We start from the raw sequence: 25011 nt of genomic DNA on the forward strand, positions 1-25011 counted from the left end.
ATTATAAAATCTTGTGCTTTTACAAAGTAGGCACCAGAGGGAGACCTGCACTTTAGTTCAACTATGAAATAATGCTGGCAGGAGCCATTCAAAAGTGGACAATCAAAGCCGCTTGGCCAATATGCTCTAGGTGGTTCTGGGTGAAATTGTGGCTAATGGGAGCACTCAGACAGGAACCAGCACAGGCAGACTTCTCCTTTTTAATGGCTCAGAAAACTTCAGAGTGCTCCATGAAGAAAAGCCAGGTTCCCAAATTTCAGGCTGTAGATGAGTACACATCAACCAGTCTGAGCATAGCTGGGAAAGACCTGCTCTTTGCCACCCACTGCCCCACCTTATCATCACATCCTCCTGATGGTTACCACTTCTCAAATCTTCTGGCTGAGCTGCATATATAAGAACTCCCTAAACATGTCAGTCAAAATAAGCTAGATCAGCTTAAGTAATTTAAATAACAAATCTTTCCTAACATGGCTCAATTTGACTGAATTGGATTAAGGAGAGCTCCCATGAGCAGCTCAGCCAGCAGACCAGAGAGGGCACTAACCCCAGGTAGAGGGCAGTGATGAATGCTCTGGAGTGGACTTTGTCGACTCTTCCATCAACAAAGCTACTGCTGAAGAAGGATGTAAATATATATATTGTAGGCAGGTTGCTGCTGTTTTGTAAGCCTGCTAAGACACATCAAGAAAAGCTATATGGACAGTAAATATATTACTGTCTTAAAAACAGGTACTCTTAAGTTCAAGTGGTGAAAGGCAAGGAGCAATGGCTTCTAGGAAGCACGTAAGAGCCCACAAAATTGATCCCATGAAGTTGAGCACACTAACTGGAATCCCTGTAGACAAAGTAAAATAAAATCATTACTATGAATTATAGGCATGATAATATGGAAAAAACTCCCAACTCCTTACCAATACACCTGGATCACAACGTTGATTGTTTAAAACATAGCAATGCTATTTAGAAGTCCCTCTACTCCATAATTTTTCTCACTATGCAAAGGAAAAAAAAAATCAACAAAATCATCAGACCCTTCCAATTTAAGAAAATTACTGAAAAACAAAGAGTAAAGAGCAAATCCTATAAGAGAAGCAAACTTCAACTCTGCTCTTTTGTGATAAGACAACAGGCAGTCTTAAGTAAAATTTCTAGGAAGTTTCCTTAACTTCAAAATTGAGAACTTAGGCTTTGCATTTTTGTTTTAAGTAGATACAACTCTAATTTTTAATTAACAAGTTCACTCTAGATGCTTGCAACCAATACAAAAAGTTGCTATTTCTATCACAAAGTTATTGTACCTTTAATGTAACTCTCGTGCCAAGAGAGTTTTTAAAGATATTTCATTTTAAGCGAGTTGGTAGTGAAAAAATGGCAAATATTAAGTTTCTTTACAAGTTCAGAAGTCATATCACCTCCGAAGTTGTCATCAGCTTAACAGTCCAAGGAGGCTTTTTCACAGCTCTTTAAAGTAATACTGATGGGACTGCCAAAATTTAAAATAAATCTCTTTGTGGAAGAAAACATGGCCTCAAACTACCTATTAAGCAAACCAGGAGGGAAAAAAAGAAAAAACAATTGAGGGTTATGAGGGAGACCTTTCAGGTGGAAAAACTGCATAAGATGTCTCTATATGGAGTCCTGACTACACATGCTGCTAAAGGGAATACCCAACTGAGGAGATGAGGAAAGGGCAGGATGTCAATATATATTACCTCAGAGATATGTGGGAATCCCTGGTCCTTGAGAATAAGGACAAACAGGAGAATTTAAGCATGGCAGGTTTTTACTCATGGCTTATGCTTCTCCTCTGGGAGCACTAAAGGGGAAGAATCCTTCCCACTGAACTCATCTGAAAGGGTAGATTAGCTGTGCACCTTCTAGTTCTGTCAATTATGACTGCAAATGGTTTTCTTCCCTGACCACAAAACCTATGATCCAGTCTGAGCTCAAATTAGATATAAAGAGAATTAAGGCAACTGTTAATCTGGCATTTCCTGAATCGAGAGAGTTTCAATTTGTGACGTAAATAGTAGTATTTTTACAATGAGGTACAAAAATCCATAAAAAAAAAAAAAAGATGCTTAGGCATAGTTCTTGAGTTTTATTAGATTTATCTAGTATATAAGAACAAGGGGCTAACCTAAATTTGGTTTGTTTATATTGTCTTCATCAGGCAAGCAAGAGCAAGCATCTCATAATTTGGTGGAAGCTGAATTTGAAGTTTCTTTTTCTGTTGGTTTTTTTGAGGTAACACTTATGCATTGCCAATAAACTGTATCACAGAGCAGACTCAGTATAATTTCACTTACAGTGTATCACTTTTTTTTGGTCAAATGGTCTTTTTCAAAGTAGTTCTTTTAAAAGTTGCGGTGAGCTATTAAAATGTGCCCTAACATAAGGAATGTTTGTGTGTGTGGTTATACTTTCTAGTTCATTTCTACGAATAATATTCAAAGGTAGTATAGCCTGTTCTCGGCTTGACACCAAATCATCAAGTTATCACAAAATGTAGTACATTGCTCCCGCTTTCTGTTGTCCCACAAACATTAGCATTGTAGTGGGGAAGTGGTGGAAAGGCAAAGGAAAAGATTAGGCCGGACCCAATTTCACCATTTTGATAGATAAAGTGAGTAAACTCACTAACAGCAAAAGCAAAAAGAAACAAAATTCATAGGGCTTTGCATTCTGTGCAATTCATAGTTGTTTCTCCTGTCTGGGTCACCTTTTCTTACATGTTTTCCACATTGCAAGGAATAAAAAGTAAAGAGGTACGATGCTTGTTTTCTTCCCAAAAGATGCAGTACACACTCATGTATATACACAGATTGAGCATAAAATCTGCAACATGTCCCAGAGAAATCATAAAGAATCTAAATACCACCTGTATAGATACATAAGCTTGTCAGTGATGTCCACTACTGCAGTTAAAATCTATTTATCTGGATGTATAATCTCCAGTCTAATGTCTTTGAAAAACGAAATATCTTAAGTCTATGATACATGTAGGTCTTGTAGCATTTCATTACTACAAATATTTCTCAATAAGATATTGATTACATTACAAACATATCTTTTGAGGAACCTTAACCTGCAGACATAATTTAGGCAACAACTTTACCACTGGAAAGCTCTGAAGTAATTCAGAGACCTTTATCATAGTAAAAAAAAAAAAAAAATAAAAAAATTCAGCGTTTAAAACAGAAAAACCTAGAATTCAGGAAATCAAATTAAAGATTTTCTGATAAAGATTTTAGATGCTCAAGTGTTCAAGTCAAGCATCCAGAAGATTCTAGTCAAGCTCAAAAGTTACATATCAAATGCAAATTCTGCTGTACAACTGCCACAAAGCAAAACTGGAATAAAACTTTTTAAACCACAGAAGTGTTCAAGAACAAACTTTTGAAAAACTCAGTGTCATTTGGAAGGAAGTAGGATTTTACAGAGCCTCCACTTTTGCCCCCCTAGACCATAACAACCTTCACTGCACATGCAACTTCATCTTTTGCCCACAATTACTCCAGTGCAAGTGTTTCTGGTGTTCAACAAAACAGAATGCAGCAGGTAGTGACGACAAGTGACAAAAATCTACAACCAAGATGCTAAAACCAAAGCAGAAATTGCACAAAATAAACAAAAACTGCAAAAAGGGCAGATTCTGACACACTCACCTCTACATTCATCAAAAAGAAAGACCTACTTAGTCTTTTTTACACTGTTTATGAACTAAATTGAAGACTAAGCTCAATAGCTGTGACATGGTTAAAAATAGCTGTACAGCTTTAGCACAGCAACTCATACTGCTCCACAGGAAGAATTATTCTCCCGGTCAAAATATTTGCCTTTTCAATGAGCTGAACTTTCAGGTCATCTGTTAACAATGTAGATTCTTTCCTGTCTAGAAGAACTTTATTGTCTCTCCTTTAACAAATAGCAGGGTATTGTTCCCAGCCGGTTGCTAATTCACACAATTAGCATGCAAAAATCTTTCTAAATGCTATATGGAAGATGTATGTGTTGCCTGGATGATCACATATTTTGATTTAATAAATCTCATACTTAGCTCCTCTCTATGTGTAAAATAAAATTTAAACCCATCTTTATTATATTCTCTCATTACATCTCTAACCTTCTCTTTCTCTCACATTTTTCAGCCTTCCCAACAAAAACACAGGTGCCCATTAAAACAGAGCACTGTGTGCCCTTGATGCCAAAACCACTTTTCAGATCAGATTTTTTAGATTACCTGTGTAAGTAACAATTACTTAGTCTGCCTTCCTGTATAAGAGAAGGAATTTCGCTCCAAAATTCCTGCATCAGATCATGATATTGTGCTAGAACTAAAGGTATCTTTTTGGAAAAAATTACAGCTTTTTTTTCCCCTGACATAAGAACATTCTTAAAAATAAGCTGTTCTGATAGATTACTTCAATATTAAATTTATTATATTTCTAGAAGTAATACACCTGAGTTCAGCTTTGAGTTACTGCATTTTGTCATCCAAAACCTAGTATACCTAAAGGACTACTTTGTCTGAAATCTTTGCCCCGTATAAGTGCTTACAGGCCATCAGTCACCTTTGCTAAATACCACACAGAGTGAGCTTCTCCAGACTCCTGCTGTACGCCAGGGTTTCTTGACTTATTTGTTTTTAATATTTACAATTGTCCTCGACATGTTTTTCTGAATCTTTGTAAGTTCACCTTGGTTTTGGGGCTTTTTTCATTTGAAGCTCAAATAAGATACAATTTTCTACCATCTCACTAAAAGCTACATAGCACGGTAACAGCATACTTAACTCCACTTGTGTCCATACCAAGAGACTGCAATGTGCACTTTAGCTGCTGTATTGTATCACCAAATTACTCCTTCCCAAAGCACCACTCTCCAATCTGCAGGTATGACCCCACTGTCAGGACAAGTGTCTTCAGCTCTATTAATGTATCCTCATTAATGTATCCTCATTAATGAATGATCCCCATTAACACAGCACAGACCATCCCTCACACTTATGAATCCATCCATTTCTGCACATACGCATTTTACCAGAGATTACATTCTATTTTCCTCTAGATTATTATCCAAATCCTCAAAGCAATGGGCTGTGAAAAACTTCTAAAAAATCCAGCATGAATGTCCTTAATCTATTACTCCTTTATGATCTGCCAGTCAACCAGTTTAAAATGGATTTGATAGGGACCATGTTGACTTAGCAAGGAGATAGATTTCTGAAATCAGAACACCATGCAGTACTGCAGCAGGTGCTTTACAAATGATTACTACACCTACATGAGTATCTTTGTCAATCAAAATTTTCAGCCTCAGAGTAAAGAGGTAAGTACAGATCAGTTCAAATTGTCATGAACACTTGGACAAGCAGTGACTGCTTTCTTTAATTTTCTGCTAAGCAGTTCTCATTTTAGCCTTTTACAGTTCTTTTTTTTTGCAATCAGCATCAACCTGTCCAGTCTGGTACTTATGTTACATCCTGGCTTAGCCTATCTAATTTACATTTCTAAACGATTAAAACTAACACACAATAAAAGACAAACCACAATACTTTAGATACCTTCAGTTGGTTGGTGTTTTTTGTTTGTTTTAAATCCTGTCTCCTGTAGACTAAAGAAAAACTTTGGTTTGTTTGCTTCTATCAGAATAAAGAAATACTTATTTGTAAGTCACAATAAATTGAGAACAAAACACCCAGATTTTGGCCCCAAAACAACAGTAGCCTGACACACAGCATATTTTTTAAGAAATCATAGAATAATATTTCTTTCAGTATTTCTCTCTCAAATACTAGTGCTCCTACCTAGTAGACACGTGGTTACTGGCATTATTTTGCTCTCAATAGATAAGAGAATTTTCATACTGTTCTTAACCCCATGGATAGAAAGTTTATGATTAAAGTCTATATAATCTACTATGAATGGTCTTTTTGTTGTGACAGCAAATAGCCACTAGTGCTCATGGCATTTTCACTGAATCTTCACACATTTGAATATTCACCTCTGCCTTACTGCACTACGACAGTTTTCTATCTATCCCTAATGATTTTCATTGTAGGAATTAAAAAACACCTCCATAACTTTTATCTGAAAGTAATATAACTTTGAGATGAAACTGCTTTCTTTATATTTTCAGTAAAATCTGTATGACTTTTTAAATTAAGTATTTACATTTATTTTGTTACATTATTCCCCTTAAGAGTGATTATATATTATTGGCAAAGCCAGTATTGGTAGAACATTGAAATAAGCAATGATAACTACCAGTGCTGATTATTTTCATGGAAGTGATCTTACATATCATTTCACATTTGTCAGAATAGTAAAACTGAAGAGAACACAATTGCTTTTTCTTAGAAAAATATGACGAATGACCAACACATATTAGTAATTCCAAGAAAATGTCAATAATCGTCAGCTAATGTAATCACTCTGAAGTAACAGTGCATGGTTTCTTTGCATCTAGACATTTAGAGGAAGATTACTCTGTCACATAAATGTACAGAAAATGTGCCTTGCTTCTGAAAATAGAAAATGTAGATCTTACAGAACTTTCTGAGGCAACTTTCTATCCCTAAGTGTATACTTTATTTATTTACTTTTATCTTGTGAAAAATCAAAACCAGAATTTTATTCTTTGTTTTTTGTGTGTAAAGAACCCAGTGTCTAGGCCAGGTTGGGTGTTAAAACTATGTTGGAACTGAGGAAGAGTGGAAGGGCCAATAATAATGGTCAATTTTATAATTTGATTCTGCTCTTACTGAAGTGTGGCAGTCAATAAAAATTGGCACACTGAAAGTGTATTTGACTTAGTTATTTTCATGTAAGTAGTCTAAAGTGTTCACCGTTTGTTTTCAATAATTTGTTGGCAAGCAAATAAATTTGAATATATTGGACTGAGTTTCTAGACAATGATCAATAGACTTTTTTCCTGAGTGTAATCTTATTTTCTACTTCTAAATTATTTATTTAATAATTTGTTGGTTTGGGGTTTTTTAATTAAATGATGGACCAATGTCAATGGCTGGCAATACTATTAAATTGTACTGGTTTAGAAGCTAAGTATAGCTTCAACACTTATTGCTACATGCACCTGTTAAAACAATGAGTCATCTGAATGTACATTCAGGCAATTTTAATTTTTGTGTGCTACACCCCTGGATAACCAATATTTTAAGCTATTTTATGCTTTCAAACTGCATACAAATGCAGACTTTGTAATAAGTATATTAAATCTTTTCAATAAAATTGTCTTTAAAATGCTGAATAAATAGTCTAGTATTTTATAATAATATTTACCATACAGAAATAATAAATATCTTCATTATTACCTATACCTAAATAATTGAGAGAATATTTTTACTTAATATAAGCAAAATAAGGGACTAACACACACACACAAAGAACTGAGTACATTGGATTTGGGGCAGTTAAAACACTCAGCTACTTTCTAAAGTCTCACTCAATTACTACCTCTATGTTCCAAATACTTCCATAAGACAGCACTGGCCTTGTAGTCTTTAGTATTAATAGGTATTTTTCCTTCCTAACCATTTTTTATTTATATATTGGAAGGACTTAGAGAGCAACGCAGTTTACTTTCCTTATCAGTCTTCCCACCTTCACGTAAACACACTCAAAACGAAAATAATTTGCTCCTGCTAGTGAAACTGAAACCAAAAGTAATTAAAGCCTAGCTTTTTCTACCCAAAAGATATTGACAGCGATTATACTCTGAACTTTAATTCCATTGGAGGGGCTAAAAATAATCTTTATGAATATCAGCATTTTAAATGAAATGCAGCTTAAAGCGAGCTCAACTACAAGGAGACATCCTGTTTCATCCCACTCCCTGCCCACTGCCCGCTCAGTGAATAACCAGAACATTTAGAAATAAATTATACTTTTTAACTATATTTGTTTGTCCCCTGCATCTTCAAACTGGGTTTGCACAACAGCCTCAGAGCAAGTTACAGTGTAATCCAGGTGGACAAGGAAAATACAACCTTACACAGCAGCAGAATTTTCATTACTTCCACAGCACACTAAAGGCAGTAAGTTTGACCAAGCTTTGCAACTGCTATGGTGAAAGTAAATTCAGGGAATTGTAAAAGTTTTGCAACATGGAGAAGTAAGTGGAATCCCAAAGTCTTGCAAGCACGAGTTTGCCATTTTCCCCAGAAATGGAAGAGTGAGCAGCCACTAAAACCCGCAGCACAGCACCTTGCGCTGTGCCGCGCCAGGGCTGCAGCCCTTTTCCCGGGAGCGCTGCTCCCCAGCCCATCCCGCACCGGCTGCGTGACCTCGAGGTGGAGTCCGGGACACGGCTCTGAGTCAGCTCAAGCCACGGGCAACAAGCGGTGCAGTCGCACTGCAAGTCTGTCCAGCGAGTTGTTCCAGCTGAAAATAAAGCTTGCAGTTTGACAGATTCTTTTTTTCTTTTTTTTTTTTTTTTAACAGAGCCAAGTCATTGCTGCAACCATCCCCCCACATCTAACCCATTTTCTTCTGTCTCTCTTCAAACATGACACGCCTTATATTCCTGTTTCTTCCCTTGAAGTGGCACCTCTTGGATTTCAACCTTGGCCAGTCGATAAACTGCCAGAAAACTATTTCTGTAAAAGTAGTGGGCAACCTTCAGCTAGGCAAGCTTTCTTTATGAGCGCTCCCCTCACCCAGCGACAGAAATCGGTGCGGGTGCAAAGGAAGGAGGAAGACACTGGCGGCAAGCAAGGCTTGTGGCACTTAGATTTGTTTAAGATTAAATTTGTTTTTGTAGAGGAAAGAGCCCTAGTACTCACAGCTGGAAGTGGACAGTCTCCCAAATGTTAAATATCACACTGTTCAAAGAAATGTTAAGTGAAAAACCAACACAAACACTGTCAGCATGCACAGTTTTTCCCTTGTCTCAGGACTTGCTCACTAAGGCTGTTTATTTGTGGCATCACTCAGAAGCTCAACAGCTTCAATAACCTTCCACACCTGCTTTGTCATCCTGGCAAGAACATGTACGGCCATGCACAGAAACAGGCGGAGGAACTGCTTCAACCAAACAAACATTTGGGAGCCAGAGTTTTTTGTTTGGTTGTTTTAATGATGCCAGATCAATATTCCAATCCTATTAAAACATGGCCAAGCTGCTGTTGTGGCTCAAACAGAAGGAACAGCTGAGCAATCCAAGCAAAGACAACTGAAGTCAATCATAAAACGTAGCCACCCGAATACCTTCAGAGATTTAATATAAAAGGAAGTAAAATATAACAATTATTTAAAAACATAACTTGATCAGTTATTGTCTCTCAGATAACAAGCCTTAGCTTACACCATATGCTAAACTCTTTATGCTTTAACACTACAATCCCTTAGCAACATTCACCTACTAACACAGTTCACAGCCTCAAGGGAAAGCCTATAATGAATGAAAAGTTGGGTATTATCCTGTATTAGGATCAGAAGACTGTAGAAAAAGGAAACAAAACCTTACTGCTTAGGAGGCCATATTTAAGTATATTTAACTTAACTGACTAAATTAACCCAATTCACTTTTGTATATTTTTTTACAGAGGAAGGGGATAAAGTCTATGACCTTTTAGAGAAATTTCACTTAAATGGTCTAAAGGGCCTTCTGGCCTAAAGTCCTCACTGACTGCAGAGGACACCAAAAAACCACTGCATGCAAGTTGAATACCTCTCTGCAGTTAGCCCCACGAAAATCAAACCAAACACCAACATAAAAGGAGACAAGTCTGTATGTAGCTTGTACTTGCAGCATAGCTTCTCTTTACCAGACCAAATTAGCCTGCTCTACTTTATTCTAAGATGTTTTGACAATATTTACCTGGGGGGGGAAAAGAAAACAAAAAAGAAAAAGGCTTTATTCTGCTTGTGCTTTGGCTAAGGGATTCAAACTTTGTCAGGGAGATGAGCAATCATCTCTGAAATCCTGAGTCTGAGTGATACAGTGACAGAGAAAAGAGAGAATTACTTTTTGAGACAGTACTCAGGTGACCTAATGATGAGAGCCTCCATTTTCACTCAACAACCCCTGCCCACCCATCTTTCTACAAAAGATAAAGCAATTTTAACGCATAGGCCTTTCTTCCACTATATAACCAATTTACAGCTTCTTCCAGAAAAAACAGAAAACATCCTTATTTTACAATCAATAGGCAACAATTCCACACTGAAAGTGCCCTTTTCTGGCAAGGTGGATGGAAAAAAGAATTTCCTGGCGGTTTGACTGAAAATGAGAGAGGCAGGTATTGAAAAGACATTGAGTAGGTAGAACTCAAATACTGGACAAAAGGGACAAATTAATAGAAAGGAAGTATTAATTTAGTGACAAGCACAAGATAAAATTCCACTGGTTCTACAGTCAAGCACTATTTTCTTCTTCCCCTTCTCATGATTTACTGTCTCACTATACTTTAAGTCTATTTAGCATGTAGACATATAAAATCCCTTTCTCCAAATTAATCACCTTTAGTCACATACTTTTAGTTCCAGCTTCATCAATATAAACAAGTACACATAAAAAATAAAGGGCCAAATAAAGCATTATTTTATTAATAGAAATAATAAACCCATGTACAGAGATATATAGGCTAGAATCATGACTCTCATTAATTCCCATGATTTTTGCTTGACAGTAAGAATGATAAAGAAATTATTTTGTGTGCATGCAAGGAATAAGCATATATATATATATGCTCAGGTGTGAAGGATTGAATTTTTTAGGATAAACTGATTTGTAATTACTTTAAAAAGGAACTTAGAATTGGATAATTCAATTAATACTGAATATATTCAAATAACACACAACAATAGAGAACCTCATATTTTACAGACCAATACCAGCATAATGTTTAACTAAGATGTTCGCTTGTATTGAAAAATACATCTCGCACTCTAAGTATAACTTAACTGATATGTGTCCATCAGTGCTTTAGTGTCTGAAGGTAGGAAGAACAGAGCGTAGAAAATGATTTTATTTGGATAAATGTAGGAAAATAATATGGGTATAGCTATAAATTAGTAACAGCACAGTTTAATCTGTCACTATGAGTGGCTCAAAACCTAATGTTCATGGGGACAGAAACCATATCACATTCCCAGCACTCATTTTATCTCCCCACTAAATCCATGTTTTGTAGCATGCATAGATAAGCCCCAAAACACCATCTTATTCAATATACTTCTGCATCACACCAGTTTCAGGAAAGCTGAACTTAGAACCTAAATCAATCTTTGTAAAGAATTGTTTTTTAAAGATAAGGTGTTTTAAGATAAGGTGATTTTCCTCAATAAGCATTTAAAACAAAAATCCAATAAAAGACAAAAACCATGTTATTAAATCTTTACTGTTAAGGAAGTAGAAAAGTATGGTACAGGTTGCCTACACCTGTGGTGTGTATCCTGCTGATGAAAAAATGAAGATTATCCCATCTTTGTATAGTTTTAAAGTTTTGTGAAGTCATAACCCTTTATATCCATTGGGTTTCCAATATCCATTGTAGTCATGGGCTTAAGCTGTCAAGTCAACACCTGCTTGATCCACCAGCTTCCATGTTTTAGCAGTCCTACAGTGTCTCATCTCAAAGAAGCATCCTCAAATACAGTGATTTCCATCTTCTCATTCAGAACCTAATATTTTATTCTTGGGTAGTTTAAATAAATAAGCACAAACCTCAGGAGAGCTGATGAGTACAATGTGGGAGAGAGGAAAAACAAATCAATTAAGGAGCTGCCCTGATACAAGAGAGATGCCTCTAACAGGAGTGAAATAGAATCTGAAACACTGATGGATCTTTGGAAATAAGGAAGTTAACCTACTTGTCTTCGGCATTTGGGAAAAAAAATTATTTGTTGTTATTGATCATTCCTTGATGACCTGGGTAAAAAATAGAGCTCATGCCAGTGTTAATTCTCTGGAAGCCAATGCCTTCAAAAGTCATATAATGATAAACTTGTCCTAGACTTCCGTAGTACATTGTCTTATGGAAGTTTTTTTCAGATTAAAACCAAATAGAGATCAAGTGTCCTTTTTTCCTCCCACTCCACACACTCGCTTTTGTACAATCAAATCAAAACCCAAAGCACATAACACTAAGCACATGAACCAGACAAAGAGGAGAAAAAATTTCAAAGCTGGGCTTTAACCTTCTCTACATACATATATTACAAAAAAACCTGATGTGCACCAACAGTTTAAATTTGCTCTTTTAAATTTCTGACTTTGCTACATCACAAGTGAAAATTGATTGACTGCCCTAAAACTGCACTCCATTAAATCTTCTGTTCCACTTGGGAATGCTTGGACATCTAGTTAGTTACTCCTTCAGCTGCAAAAGAGGGTGGCAAACTGAGGTCAAAGCATCATTTTCAGGAAACATTAGAAATTGTTTTGCTGGAAATGCTCACTCAACTGACAAGTTGCTGTGAATATATCTATTTAGCATAACTATATTTACAAACTGATTCCACAGAAAAATACACTAAGAACAAAAGCTCAAGATTCTGTCTGATGTAAACATCACTGCTCTTACTTTATGTTTCTTTGTTCTTTGAAAGCACTGCTAATTTAAGATCAAGTTTCGTCCTTATCAGTAAACTAAGTAAGTGAGAAAAAATGTGCTAGTCTTGAAAACATGACTTGCCACCTAAGAGTTAAGTTATAAAGTAACTACATGGCAAAAAGATACAGAGGAGAAAAAAATGCTGTTTTTTCCTGTTTTCAAAAAAATTTGCCATCAGTCTTCCTAACCTTTATATATTATACTTCAGTACAATCTACTATGGCTTATACTTACAAAACAGTACTAACTTCAAATAATGAGATTAATTCCTAGAGTTATTATTACAAGTGCTATTACAATTTGTCTTATTTTGTGGGCACATTCCTCTCTCCAAATTTTCTAGGCTGAGTGTACTTCCACACAGCTGCCAGCTAGACTTATTTTGGCATACAGTCCATCAGCACATCAAGTCTGTGCTGAAGACTCTGTAGGTATCTAGAGCATACAACCTCAAGCTGATGACTTGAAGTTTTACACAGAGTTAATGTTTGTTTTGTTTGATCACATACACTAACAACCTCTTCTTTAAAAATCTGAGTTCAAGTTAACACAGAATTCAGGAACAACAATGTATTTGTGGCCTGCAGCCACAAGCCCCTGGCAGATGTGCACAGGTAATGAATGTGGGCTTGGAACATCTGGGCAGCTCAGGTTATGCTGCCAGTATTTTATAACCAAGGCTGAAATCTGCCTTGTCCCAACAAAGCCAGCCATGAAAGCTCCCAATGACTATTGTAGTGCCATATTTCCCATTTTTCACTCTACAGTGAGACATTATGGACCTGTGATAGGAATTGGGGCGCTGAACTGGATGGATCCTTTGTGTCAGTACATAGAGCCTTACATTCCCATTATTTCTTACAGACACAATCCCAGGTCTGTTGCTTTTAACTCTGTAAGTGACCTCAACACAAAAACGAAATGGAATTGTCACACTGTGCTGTCACAAGCTGTGTTTTATACAAAGAACTGGGGAAAATCAGGTGCTGAAATCAAAACACAACAAATGAGCATGATTTAACAACTAGCCAAACTATACTCCAATCAACTCTCACAAATATACTTTGAATTGCTTCTACCCTTCATATGTCTAGTGATTGGTAACAAAAATGTTAGCAATATCTTGGTGATGCCTCATTGAAGAGCTGCATTTAATGGAAGGAACTTAATAAATTGCCCACTTCTAAATATCCACTGAATACAACATTCAACACATCATAGTCTTGAAAGCATTTTGAAGTTGATATATATCCATTTCAACACTCTTAAGATTGTACCTCAATGGTTACCCTACATTTGTATTTACAAAATGTACATGTAACATTTTTCTGTGATAAATATATCGCAATATACTTCCCACAACTTGCTTTAAACTGTGGCATCTCCAAAATAAAGCCAAAATTTTTTCCCTAAACCAAGCAAATTTACATAATCCAGTATTTTACAGCAAGTGAAGATGCTTAGAGAAGTATTTAAATGTCTCTGCAAAATGAAAATCACAAAGTTATTTAAACAAAAAACCAACCCAAACGAGAAGAGAAGAGAAGAGAAGAGAAGAGAAGAGAAGAGAAGAGAAGAGAAGAGAAGAGAAGAGCTCCTTCCCTTTCAATCCAGGATATTAAAAAAATGTTAACAGAGTTTTGATTTTTCATTTGCTACTATGACAATCAGCAAAGAATGAACACTTAATTTCCTTAAAAGGTGTAACAAACTGTGGGGGCAGAAGAGTTAGAGAAGCACAACTACAAATGTGGTTAGGCCACTTGAATATATACTTTATCTTTCCCCACAAAAGAAATGAAACAAACCCTCAGACTTAACATGGCCAAGAAGAAAGATTTGATCTGAGCTTTACTAATTCATTGTGTGTACTGTGATAATAAAATGTGAAGCCTCACCACAACAAAACTGAGTTACATAGTTCCACTATTCAATACAACTAATTTACAGTTAAAAGATACTTAGAAAATAGTTGCTTTATTTTACAATTAATCCTACCAATGTGGCTTTAAAGTAACTTAAAAATGTAGATCTATGATTAAATATGCTTTTTAATCCACATCCGTCCCGTGTATTCACACATATGAATAGATGCCTTGAAAAATATCTGCCACAGGTCACCATTAGGAACACATGTAAATCTTATGAGGATGTTTATGAAAACAGTAAATATTTTTGCCTTTACAGTGTACTGAACCAGTACATGCCAGTTTTCTTTTCCTCTAAGTAATATGGAGAGAAGTTCAAAGAAATAATTTCAAAGAGCACAAAATTCTTGTGTGTAAATATTAAAAGCTCATCAGAAATCAGAAAAAATAAAAGCTCTTCGTAGAGAGACACTACAGCTCTGGAAAATACATCTGATAATATAAAATACTGTACTTTTAAGGTATTTTCTGGACTAGCAGCATACTGTCAGACAAACCACATGGTGGGTTGATTATAAATATAAATATTTTTTTCTAAGATTAAAAAAATAATCAACCCTGTATTTAATGACCCATAATATCTATCACGTGGCATCCAGCCATTCAAAACCTCAAAAGCATAGAAGAGAACAGGGAGAGACTTGTGCATCCCTTTTTACCCTGCAAATAAAATTTGTGGAGCTTGTGCTTCCAACAGATACACAAAAATAATACACTGCCCAGTAACAGCAGATTTGGAATTTATTACAGAAGAATAAGAGTGGCATTATAGGGCTGCTTCTCTGTTATATCCAACAGAACTGAACATCCAGTTATCACATAGTCTGGTTGAATAAGATGAAAGCATAACTTGGTTTTTTCTACTGCTTTGGCACAGATCAGAAATGCTGCAGCAGTCAGGAAGAAATGAAGCTGCACCTACTGAGAAGTCTAAAAGGGACACAGCAACCCTGATGCTGTTCCAGCTACGCCAACCTTCCTGAAGAACAAGGGGCTGTGGCATGTCTCATTAAGTTCTTTTATGTCCGATAATTTATCCTCATTCAAGAGGTACTGAACATCAGCATAGTGGAGCAACCTTCTGTGATAGTACAGTCTTGCAAGTTGGAAGTAATTGTTCTGTAACTCTAAACGTGACTGGCACCACAGTAACAAATCTCTGATTGACCAAAAAACTCAATAAATTAAATCACAGTAAAAGACAGACTGTGAAGGTTAAGAATTATCAGAGCCTCGCAGGCTTTATGGATGAGACATCTCTTTCCCAGTTTCCCTGCCTTCCTTTTTTTTTTTTTTTTTTGTCTGTGAGGGACATGAGCAATTCAAAAGAAGCAATACATGAAAAAATAAAACCATTATTTTTACTATACTGATTTTGTGCATGTAGATACAAAGGAGTTTTCTGCATAAAACCTACTGAGACATCTCCATATCTGTGAGCCATTTGTGTTCCACACAGGACACAGACAGAGGTTCCCTCCTTTCCCTGCATGTGTTTGAGCTCTCCCGGGGAGCAGCCCTGAGCCTTGCCCGGCCAGCGGCGCCATGGAGGGCAGGGCACACTGGAGAAAACCCCGGGCAGCTCAAGCACTTCCCTTCAGCTGCACCAGAAGAAAGGGCACTACTCCTCAATTTTGTCCAGAGTTCTGGGGCTAAACAAGCTGGTTAAAAGCAGCTTGGCAAGGAACACGGAAAAGTCAAGTTTCTTACACTAAATGTGATGGCTCCACTCCTGCAGTGCTCTTGCATTCGTGCTCTAGTTTAAAGAAGTGAAAGTCACCTGTGGAGGATGAACAGCTAATCCTCAACTCTATTGGAAGTCAGATGTGTATTTCCTAAGGAGTGGAAGCAGCACAAACATATCTGATGTAAATTCCTAGTCTTATTTAGTTGGGTAGGGTCAGTCAAGCAAATTAGTGTCTTTTACCTCTCCTGAAATAAGCATTTTCACCAGCTGTTAAAATAAACTCATAAAAACTTAGGCATTACAACTCAATGACTGTAAGTCCCTCCTTATGAACAAGACCTTTAACCAAGATCTTGGGAATCAGCGTATCAGAAACAAGCAACAGAAGACAGATCCCAAGACAATCTGGAATTCCTGCAAGACAGGTTGAATGAAAACAACCCATTGCAATGAGGAAAAAAATGGCTATTGCCTGAATATACAGCCAATTCTGATTTGTTGCTAATAGTAATTTTTCATCAAATAGCCATTAAAAACTACAACTCCAAGCTGCATACTGCAGATAATGGATTTATCCTTTCAGTTAACTTAAGCAAAACAAATGTTTAAACTTTCCAGTAAATGCACACAAAACATGATGAAGATTTGATCGCTGCAGTGTTACTAGGGCCATGAGAGAAACTTTGGGTTTAAGTGAGTAATTCCTATGCAGTATCAAGTTTTCAACAAAATGACAGCATTTCTCCAACAGTTTTCTACACTCTATCATTTAAAAGACTAGCACGCACAATGAAGAACAGCCCACAGGATCACTTTTTTTGACTTGTGGCCACTACTCTACACACAAAGCTTAAATTTTCTTGGACTATGTGTCTTTGGGCTTACTTATTAGGTGATTAAACCTGACACATAGCTTAATGTCAGGCCACAGCACTTCAGCCAGTTGCTCCTGAAATTTGTTTCAGTTTGTAGTTTTACTGTATCTGTATAATTTAATGTCAAAGGCTTTAGTTCTAAAAATAAAACCAAAAGTACTGAATCATCATTGGAAGTGAAGTATCACCTTGAGGATATAAGACACCAGTATGAAAAAATGCAAGTTTTTTGCAAGGCAATGGAAGATTTAAAAAATATATATATTTTCCATTTTATAAAACATACAAAAATGTATAATTTTGAAGTACAGGACTTTCAGTATCTTAATCTGTAATATTTAAATGGAAACCTTAAAACACTGGGTTTATGACCAATGCCAATGTAAAACACAGAGTAAAGAGAAGGCATCAAGGCACAGGTACACTAGCAAAGTTCACACAAACTGTTTTGCTTACTTATCAGTAAAACCCAGTAAAAATGTTTTGACGTGAGTAGCAATCATGGCCCAAGCCTAGCCAGAGTTACACAAATGGATCTAGTGGGCCATGTATATTACGGGTATCAGCTGTACCAGCAGTTCCCTGAGGAAAGGCAGAAACACTCAGTAATTTGACTAGACACAATGTCCAACAGTAGAGAACTTCAAAGCATTTCCACCTCACCTAATACAAAAACAAAATATTAAATTTTATGAGAAAGAGACTCTTCCCAACTCAGCACAGATTAGTCATTGTCCACTGACCACGACTTGGTACATCTGATCTGCTGGCTAGCACACAGTTCTCCCACAGAGCACTTGTATGGAATCATTTCCACATTTCATCAAACAAACTTGTCATGCCAACCACAACTCAGGATGACTTCAATCCCAGACATCACTTGCAAGAGCTTGCCAAAGGAGGTCAAGGGATTTTACTGCAGAGAGAGCAAACATAGTTTGCTTCTGAAAGAACCTTGGAAATAAGGTCTACTTCTAATTACTCCAGTGAAGATGGTGAGAACAAGTAACAATGTTTAGTGGGAAACAGGTCAGTAAGCCAAAGGAAAGCTGTCACATTGAAGAAGAAGGTAACCCTACCATTTGCCTAAAGGCTGTACAAAGGATTTTTCAAAAACCACACTAACTAATCCCAGCAGGCACATACAAAGAGAGGTGCCATAAGATGTCAATGCCTGTTGAAACAAAATTGCAGAAATAAAAACCCAATGCACCTTTTCTTAAGTTTTCCTTCACCTGTCTTATTCACCAACTTCTCCATGTCGGTCCACCTCACTAAAAAACACTTTGTCCCTTGAAGAAACAAACTTGAAAACACAAAAAGTATGTTATTTGCCTCACCTACAGAGGCTGGTAACATTACCAACTGCTGCATTTTTCATCTAGAAAAGAGTCTCTTCAATGTTTCTACCCCAGTAAAAAAAAAAGAAAAAATAAGAAAAAAAAAAGGGAAAAAAATAGCGGGTAGTCATCACCACAGCCTCTAAAATGCATGGGAACAAATGACATTGAGGATACACAGCCAGTCCCAGTCACACTGCCAACCCATTAGTAGATTTCAAGGTCTTGATCTTTGAATTTGAAATCACTGGCCTACATAGAGATCAGCTCCCTCACTTCAGGGATGACATCCAGAATAAAAAGAATTCCACAAATAAGTGAATGCACTAAGATTAAAAAAAAAAAGAAGAAGAAAAACGAACTTACCATCATTTTTATAAGAGGATTTTTCATTTGTATTTTGGAAGAACCATGACACATATCAGCAGAAATAGTTGGCATTCATACTTAAACTAACAATTGCAAATAGATTACACAACATTTTTTTGATCAAGACACTAGATCAAGATCGAGAAGGAAAAATGGAAGTATAACAAATGGCAGCAGATTTCAAACACCAGATTCAAATGATATTGAATGGCATGACCTATAAATAAGACAACCATGAAACAGAAGTAAACCCCCCATCAATAACACAGGCAGTTCACAAAATAGCTTAAATTACTTAAAAAGTAACATTTCATGTCTACTCACAGCTATGTCCTTCCTAAATTAGTGCTCACTATATTTAAATCATTTATTATTTTATAGTTTTTAAGACATGGCTAGAAAATTCATTATAAGACAAAACTTGTCAAAAATGAGCAACAATTTAGAAAAAAGAGACAGCTTGACCACATGTCAGTCCAAAAGCATTAACTATTTTGGCACCTTAATTAAACTTTGCACTTGCACAATTAAAGAAAGTGTCAGATTTTAAAAATGTAGAAGTATCCCTTCAGGTGTTTTTCAAGAGCGGCATTTGCGAAATGGCCACTACGTGCCACCTGCCCAGAGGACAATTGCGCCCCACAGACTACTGAGCCAACAAGTCAACATTTTGAACACAAGACAGCCAAGAAGAGTCATGCACAATGGTCATTCTTAGCCTCAGTCCAATGCTCAGCAAACAGAATTTTCCTGGTAATTTATTAGTGCCCATCAAAACCAGTATCCCGTTGTGCATCTTTGATCAAACATGGCAACACACGAAGAGCAAGAACTGGCCGCAGCACAGTCTACAGGCCCAACTCCACAAACTCAACACAACCCTCGCAAAGTCAAAGCAAGTTTTTGGCAATTCCTTGAGACGCAGAAGAGGTTCCTAAATTTCTCTCCAACTTTCAGAGATGATCCCTTCAAGATTGGCTTAAGCTACCTTGTGAGGATGGGGAAACTTGCCAGAGCAATTAACCATGATTTATCTGTCTTGGGAATACAGGCCTTTGGTCTTCTTTCTAGTCTATCAGTTCAGCACCTCTCCTGACAGCCAACTTGCTTAAAATACAAGCCCACCCGGGGCACCTAACACTGACTTCTACAGGGTCTGTTCACCGATGGCATCACAGATGTAACTCAATTAAGGAGAGATTCATGTGCACCAGCTGTACGGTAAGACATCTTCTGTCAAGTGTCCTGAAGGCTATCTGCCTCCTTTTAACCTTAAGAGTTCCAGCCTCTGGATATATATTTTTAATAGATCGCTGTCTGGATGCATATTAACTATCAGATATGAGCATTTTTGGTTTTGGAAGCCACTTCTCTACCCAAAAAGCAAGAACAGCTCCAAAACAACAATGGCTTTTCAGTCCCGGGGATAACTTCTTGCAAAAATAAAAACAAGGAAGTTCAATCCAAGAGAACCATGATGCTTTTCAGTTAAGGGCAAGGATGTGAAATTGCCAGACATAAGATAGGAAACTCAAAGTCCGGCTGTCACCTCGTTCCCTTCTTCACCCCAAGACCTCCATCTCCCGTCAGCACACGCTGTGACCACCTCCCGAGTGACGAGTGAAGGATGGCGTGTCAAAGCCTTAACTTTCAATCTTTTTGGCTTCTCTCGCAACCTCAACCCTATCGTTGGAGCACGAAGAGCCGAGGAGTTTAAATTTTAGTATTTTGCACCGCCGCAGCTTGCCGCACGGCCAAGGCACACGATGGTGGCACAGGACTTTGGTATGGACACAAACCCAAGAGGAAAGCCCCTCTGCCCTCCTCCTCCTCCCCCGCCCCCCCCCCCCCCCCCCGGCCGGGACAGAGGCAATAACTCGGCTTTGCTCACATTTTTGCACAGCGCCGGGCTCGCACTTCGACGTGCTCACTGCCGGGGCTGTCAGCGCTGCTCGCCCCATCCAGCACCCCCCCTTCTCCTCCCGGAGTCAAAGTGTTGTGTGAACGTGGGGAAAGGACTGGGGGGGGGAGCGCAGGCCACGGTAACACTTTGCCGTCTCCTCCGTTCAGTCACATTTCCGTCCTCCTCCAGCAAAACTGGGGAGGGAAGGGGGGGCGGGGGGCCAGGCTGGGCACACACGCAGGCGCTGGGCCCAGCGGGAAGGGGCAGCAGCCGCTGCAAGTGTGGGTGACAAGCCCGGCGGCGCTCCCGGGGAGCAACAAAAACGCTCTCGGGTGCGGTGGGGTGGGGTGCGGTGGCCGGCGGGGCCGGGGGCAGGGCCGGCGGGGCTCGGGGGCTCTTACCTCGTAGAGTTCCTCGGAAGCCATGCTGTGGGAGCCTCACAAGGTGGAGTTGGGTGCCGGTTTGGAAATACTTTTGTTTCAGTTGGTGTCCGTTTGGCCTCCTCCTCCTCCTCCTCTCCCTCCTCGTCTTCTTCTTCTTCTTCTTCTTCTTCTTCTTCTTTTTCTTCTTCTTCTCCTCCTACTCCTCTTCTCCTCCTCTTCCCCTCCTTCTTCTCCTCTTCCCGTCCTCCTCCTCCTCTTCTTCTTCCTCCTCCTCCCTGCGCGTCTCTCTCCAGCGCAGCTAGCAGCTCCGCTCGTTAAATGCCAGTGAGGTGCTCCTGTTCCTGCCCCTGCTGCTGCTGCTGCTGGCGCTGGCGGCGGCGGCGGCGGCGGCGGGGGGGGTGCGCGCACGGCAGCTGCGCAACTCGCTCGCTCTCCCGGCTCGCCCTCGCACAGCCCGGCGCGCGCGCACCCGAGCGCGCACCCGAGCGCGCGCCCGCGGGAGCACGCAGCCGCGCGCACCCGCGCACACAGAACTCACACGCGTGCTCGTCCCCCCCGCCCCCCCGCACCCCTCCGTCCGCCGGCGGCTACACTCGCTCGCTCCCTCCCCAGGAACACTAATCGAGCGCAGAGAGGCAGCGCCACACGCGAACGACCGCTCTCCGCCCCGCCGGCTCCACCAGCCGCCCCCCCGCGCCGCCGCCCGGCACCATCCTCCTCCTCCTCCTCTTCCTCCTCCTCCTCCTCCTCCTGCTCCTTCTCCTCCTCCCCCCACCCCATCCCGGCTTTGATCTCCCATTGTCTGCTCAGCTGAGCCCGGCGGCGCGCGGGGGGCGGCGGGGGCGCGCGCCCGGGGCCGCGCCCGGGAAACCGCGGGTGATGGGAGCGGGAGCGGGGGGGGTGCGGGGGTGTGGGATGTGCCCGCGGGACGGCCGCGGAGTTGGGAGCGGGCGGCGGTGGCAGAACTCGGGGCGCCGCGCACGTGCAGGGCTCCCGTCACGCCCCCGAGCCCCCGCCCGTGGCCGTCCCTCCACCGCCCCCCGAGCTCCGCTCCCCGCGGGCTCCGCCATCGCCCCGTCCATCGCCCTGCGGTGGTGCCGTGTATAACGCGTGTGCACGCGCTTCTTCCCCGTCCAAACTTCCTTGGTTGGATGCCTTCGTCGTAAAAGAAACTAAACAGCCCTCGACGGTGGCTGCCAACACCGGATATGTGCCTTCCATCTCTCGGCTGACCGCGGTTGCCAGGCCGGGAAGGCCCCGCCAAGGCCTCCGTTGGATGATGGGCCAACAGAAAGTAGTTGAACTGTTGACCTGCTTAGGAGTCCATGGCTAGTTACACTCCGCAACCTGTGCTTGTCACCTCGAAGCCTGTTCTTGTCACCTCGTGTGTCGTCTAGGGGTGCCTCACATGAAGTGCTGTGTAGCTAGCCATGAACCTGATGAATGGAAGGCTTTGTTATGCAAAGGTAGATGGAACAAGTTACTGAGTCGCTTCTTCGAGAGAAAATTCCTCAAGGCATAGTTTCTGGTCGCAAAAGGGCTGAAGAGTGGGACAAAACCAGTGTCAGGACAGGAATGCCAAACTGTGTGCTCTGTCATACCGCAGTGTTTGTTCCAGTGAGTGTTTCCTATTCCATGCCACGCCAGGGAGCCGTTCTCTGCCGCAGAACAGCGCAGGTTGGCGCAGAGTTCCTCACATTTATGTAATCAACCAACCCATTGAGTCAACTAATTTTTAACCAAAGTTTTGGGGTTTTTTTTTAAAGTCTTTCAGAGGTCTTTTTTTAAAACGTTCTCAAATGTTCTACTTTGATAGTTCAATGTTCTGCTTTGTTCTACTTTGTCCAGCAGATAGTCATTCAGAAAACATTGCTCCATTTATGGGCTTTGGATGATTTATGTAGAAAGAGCTGGAGATTCCTTTCTCAGACTTGATTCATCTGCCCATTCTTTATGACAAATATGTCCATGTCTCCAAGGGCAACATCCTGCATCTGGATAACTGAAGTTTTGTGTTGGTCTTTGAGATGGACATCATTTATGCAGATAAAACATCTAAGAACTTTCATACTTTTCATACTTTCCTAATCTTCTAACTAGTCTACAAAAAGGTTTTTAATCCACTCCTTGATATATTTAAGGGCTAAGGTGGTGAAAGAGAGGGTCGTTCAGTGACAGGAGCAGGATCCTTGGTGGAAGGATGGGCCTACATACAAACTTAAGATGGTTAAGATGTAGTAAACTCTGTGGCTGCCTTCTGGAGATGAGCATTAAATCACCATTCCTAAGAGGTTGGCCAAATTCTTTTTGAGCTATACACAGAGTGATGTCACTGTTGTAGCCTCCCTTTGAAGGACAGTCTTTGAAGGTAATCAGTAGTCACATGATAGCAAAGAGATGGTGGCAGTGGTTGCTGAAGGTGTTACTTTGCTTTGCAAAGGCATAAAAATAGAGCATCTTAATCTGTACTAATGGTCTCACCATTGCAGTAAACCAGGTCATAAGCATTTTGATTTTCTGGATGTTTCAAAAGAAGTACTGTTGATCAGTAGTTCTCCATTTTTCGTATTTCAAGGAAAGAGCCAAAGCTCAGTTACAAGAACACTAGTTTTTAGTGTTCTAACCATGCTCCACAATTCCCCTTCAGTGAAAGAACTTCTTCTTTTACACATATTCATTGCTTGCATTGCCATTAATTATTTTTTGCCTTCCATTTTAACCTTTTGTCTTTGTCGCTTGGTAAGACTTTTCAGGAGAATCAATCGCACTATTCAGAAGTACCATGTGATAGTGCTATGGCTCAAGCATCTGAGATGTACCAGGTTTTTGTGACAGCTTCTTATACTTGGTATATAAGGTTCCATGTTAGCTTGCTCTCATCTTGCTTTCTCTAGAGAAAAAATCAAGTTGTCCAAATGTTGCATGATGAATTGTCAAAATCATTGTTTCTTATTAAGGTGTTTCTTGTGTTCCTCACTGGAGGCAGGATGCATCAAATTTCAACAATATTTTGTTTGTTGAAGCCAGCCTTACTGCCACCTTCCTAAATGCCTTTCCTAACATTGCATATAAATATCTCCAGAAGAGAAGTTGTATGGCATGCAGTAATGGAGCAGTCTAGGAAGACTGGAAAGCCAGGCCAGTTTGAGTTCTGACAGTGGCAGCAAATGTTTTCAGAGGTGATTGAACAACCTTGGTTAATCCACCTTGGGAAAGAACCAGACAATGTCAGCCAGGCAGGAAGTTTTGCAATGTGCATACAGAGCTTCCAGTTTGAAGTGGACAATTGCCTTAGTGGCACTCCTGGTAAAGTCAGGAGGACAGTTGTTCTCTTTAGCTGAATAAAGAATGTTCTAATTTGTGGGTGAAGTACAGATAGTGGAATCAAGTTCCTTTGAAAGATCAAGTCAATTTTGACCTCTTTGTGTGCCACTGTAATGTCTACAAAGATCTTCACAGGTGGCGGAACAGCTGAATTGGAAAGTTCTGGTGGTAGGTCACAGCCAGCTGAAAGTTTACAGTGTGGAAAATATCATGGAGATCTGTATTGGATGGGAATGGGTCTACATCTCTAGGATTTGCTCTAGCCAAGGGATGACAGACATATTTCATATGCAGAGATTTATGCACAAGATCGTAACTCTTGATAATAAAGTGACTATCAGTAACATCTGTTTGGTTATATTAAGGTGATTATCTGCCTTTTAGTATTTGGGAGTAAGGCTTAGGAAGGAAGCATTTAGTCATTGAGATACAGCCAGTGATTAGCTGAAAGATTTCAAAAGGCAGGATTGATATGACTAAATGGGATGGTCTGGTCTGTGCTGTAGGCATTAACACCTCATCCAATCATCCTATGCACTTTTTCACAGTCAAAGGAAAGATAATCAGCATCGTTGGTGGAATTCCCAGCATGCTTCATCTCATCCTCATGCAGATGCCT

The 25011-nt window shown here is 39.7% G+C and overlaps 1 protein-coding gene across 4 annotated transcripts in view; it reads right to left on the reverse strand.

Moving 5' to 3' along the window:
* CDYL (chromodomain Y like) overlaps window positions 1–21404 on the reverse strand; it is a 104039-nt gene extending 82635 nt beyond the window's left edge. For all 4 annotated transcript variants that reach the window (XR_009275044.1, XM_058810248.1, XM_058810257.1 and 1 more), the window contains exon 1: window positions 21087–21404. Coding sequence is in view for 2 of the 4 variants with exons in the window: in XM_058810248.1 (XP_058666231.1) it covers window positions 21087–21110 (24 nt within the window). In the remaining 2 variants the exon portion in view is untranslated. The remainder of the gene's footprint in view (window positions 1–21086) is intronic.
* Window positions 21405–25011: the final 3607 nt, after the last annotated feature.

Source organism: Ammospiza caudacuta, chromosome 1 (genome assembly GCF_027887145.1).
Source record: "Ammospiza caudacuta isolate bAmmCau1 chromosome 1, bAmmCau1.pri, whole genome shotgun sequence".
Lineage (NCBI taxonomy): Eukaryota > Metazoa > Chordata > Aves > Passeriformes > Passerellidae > Ammospiza > Ammospiza caudacuta.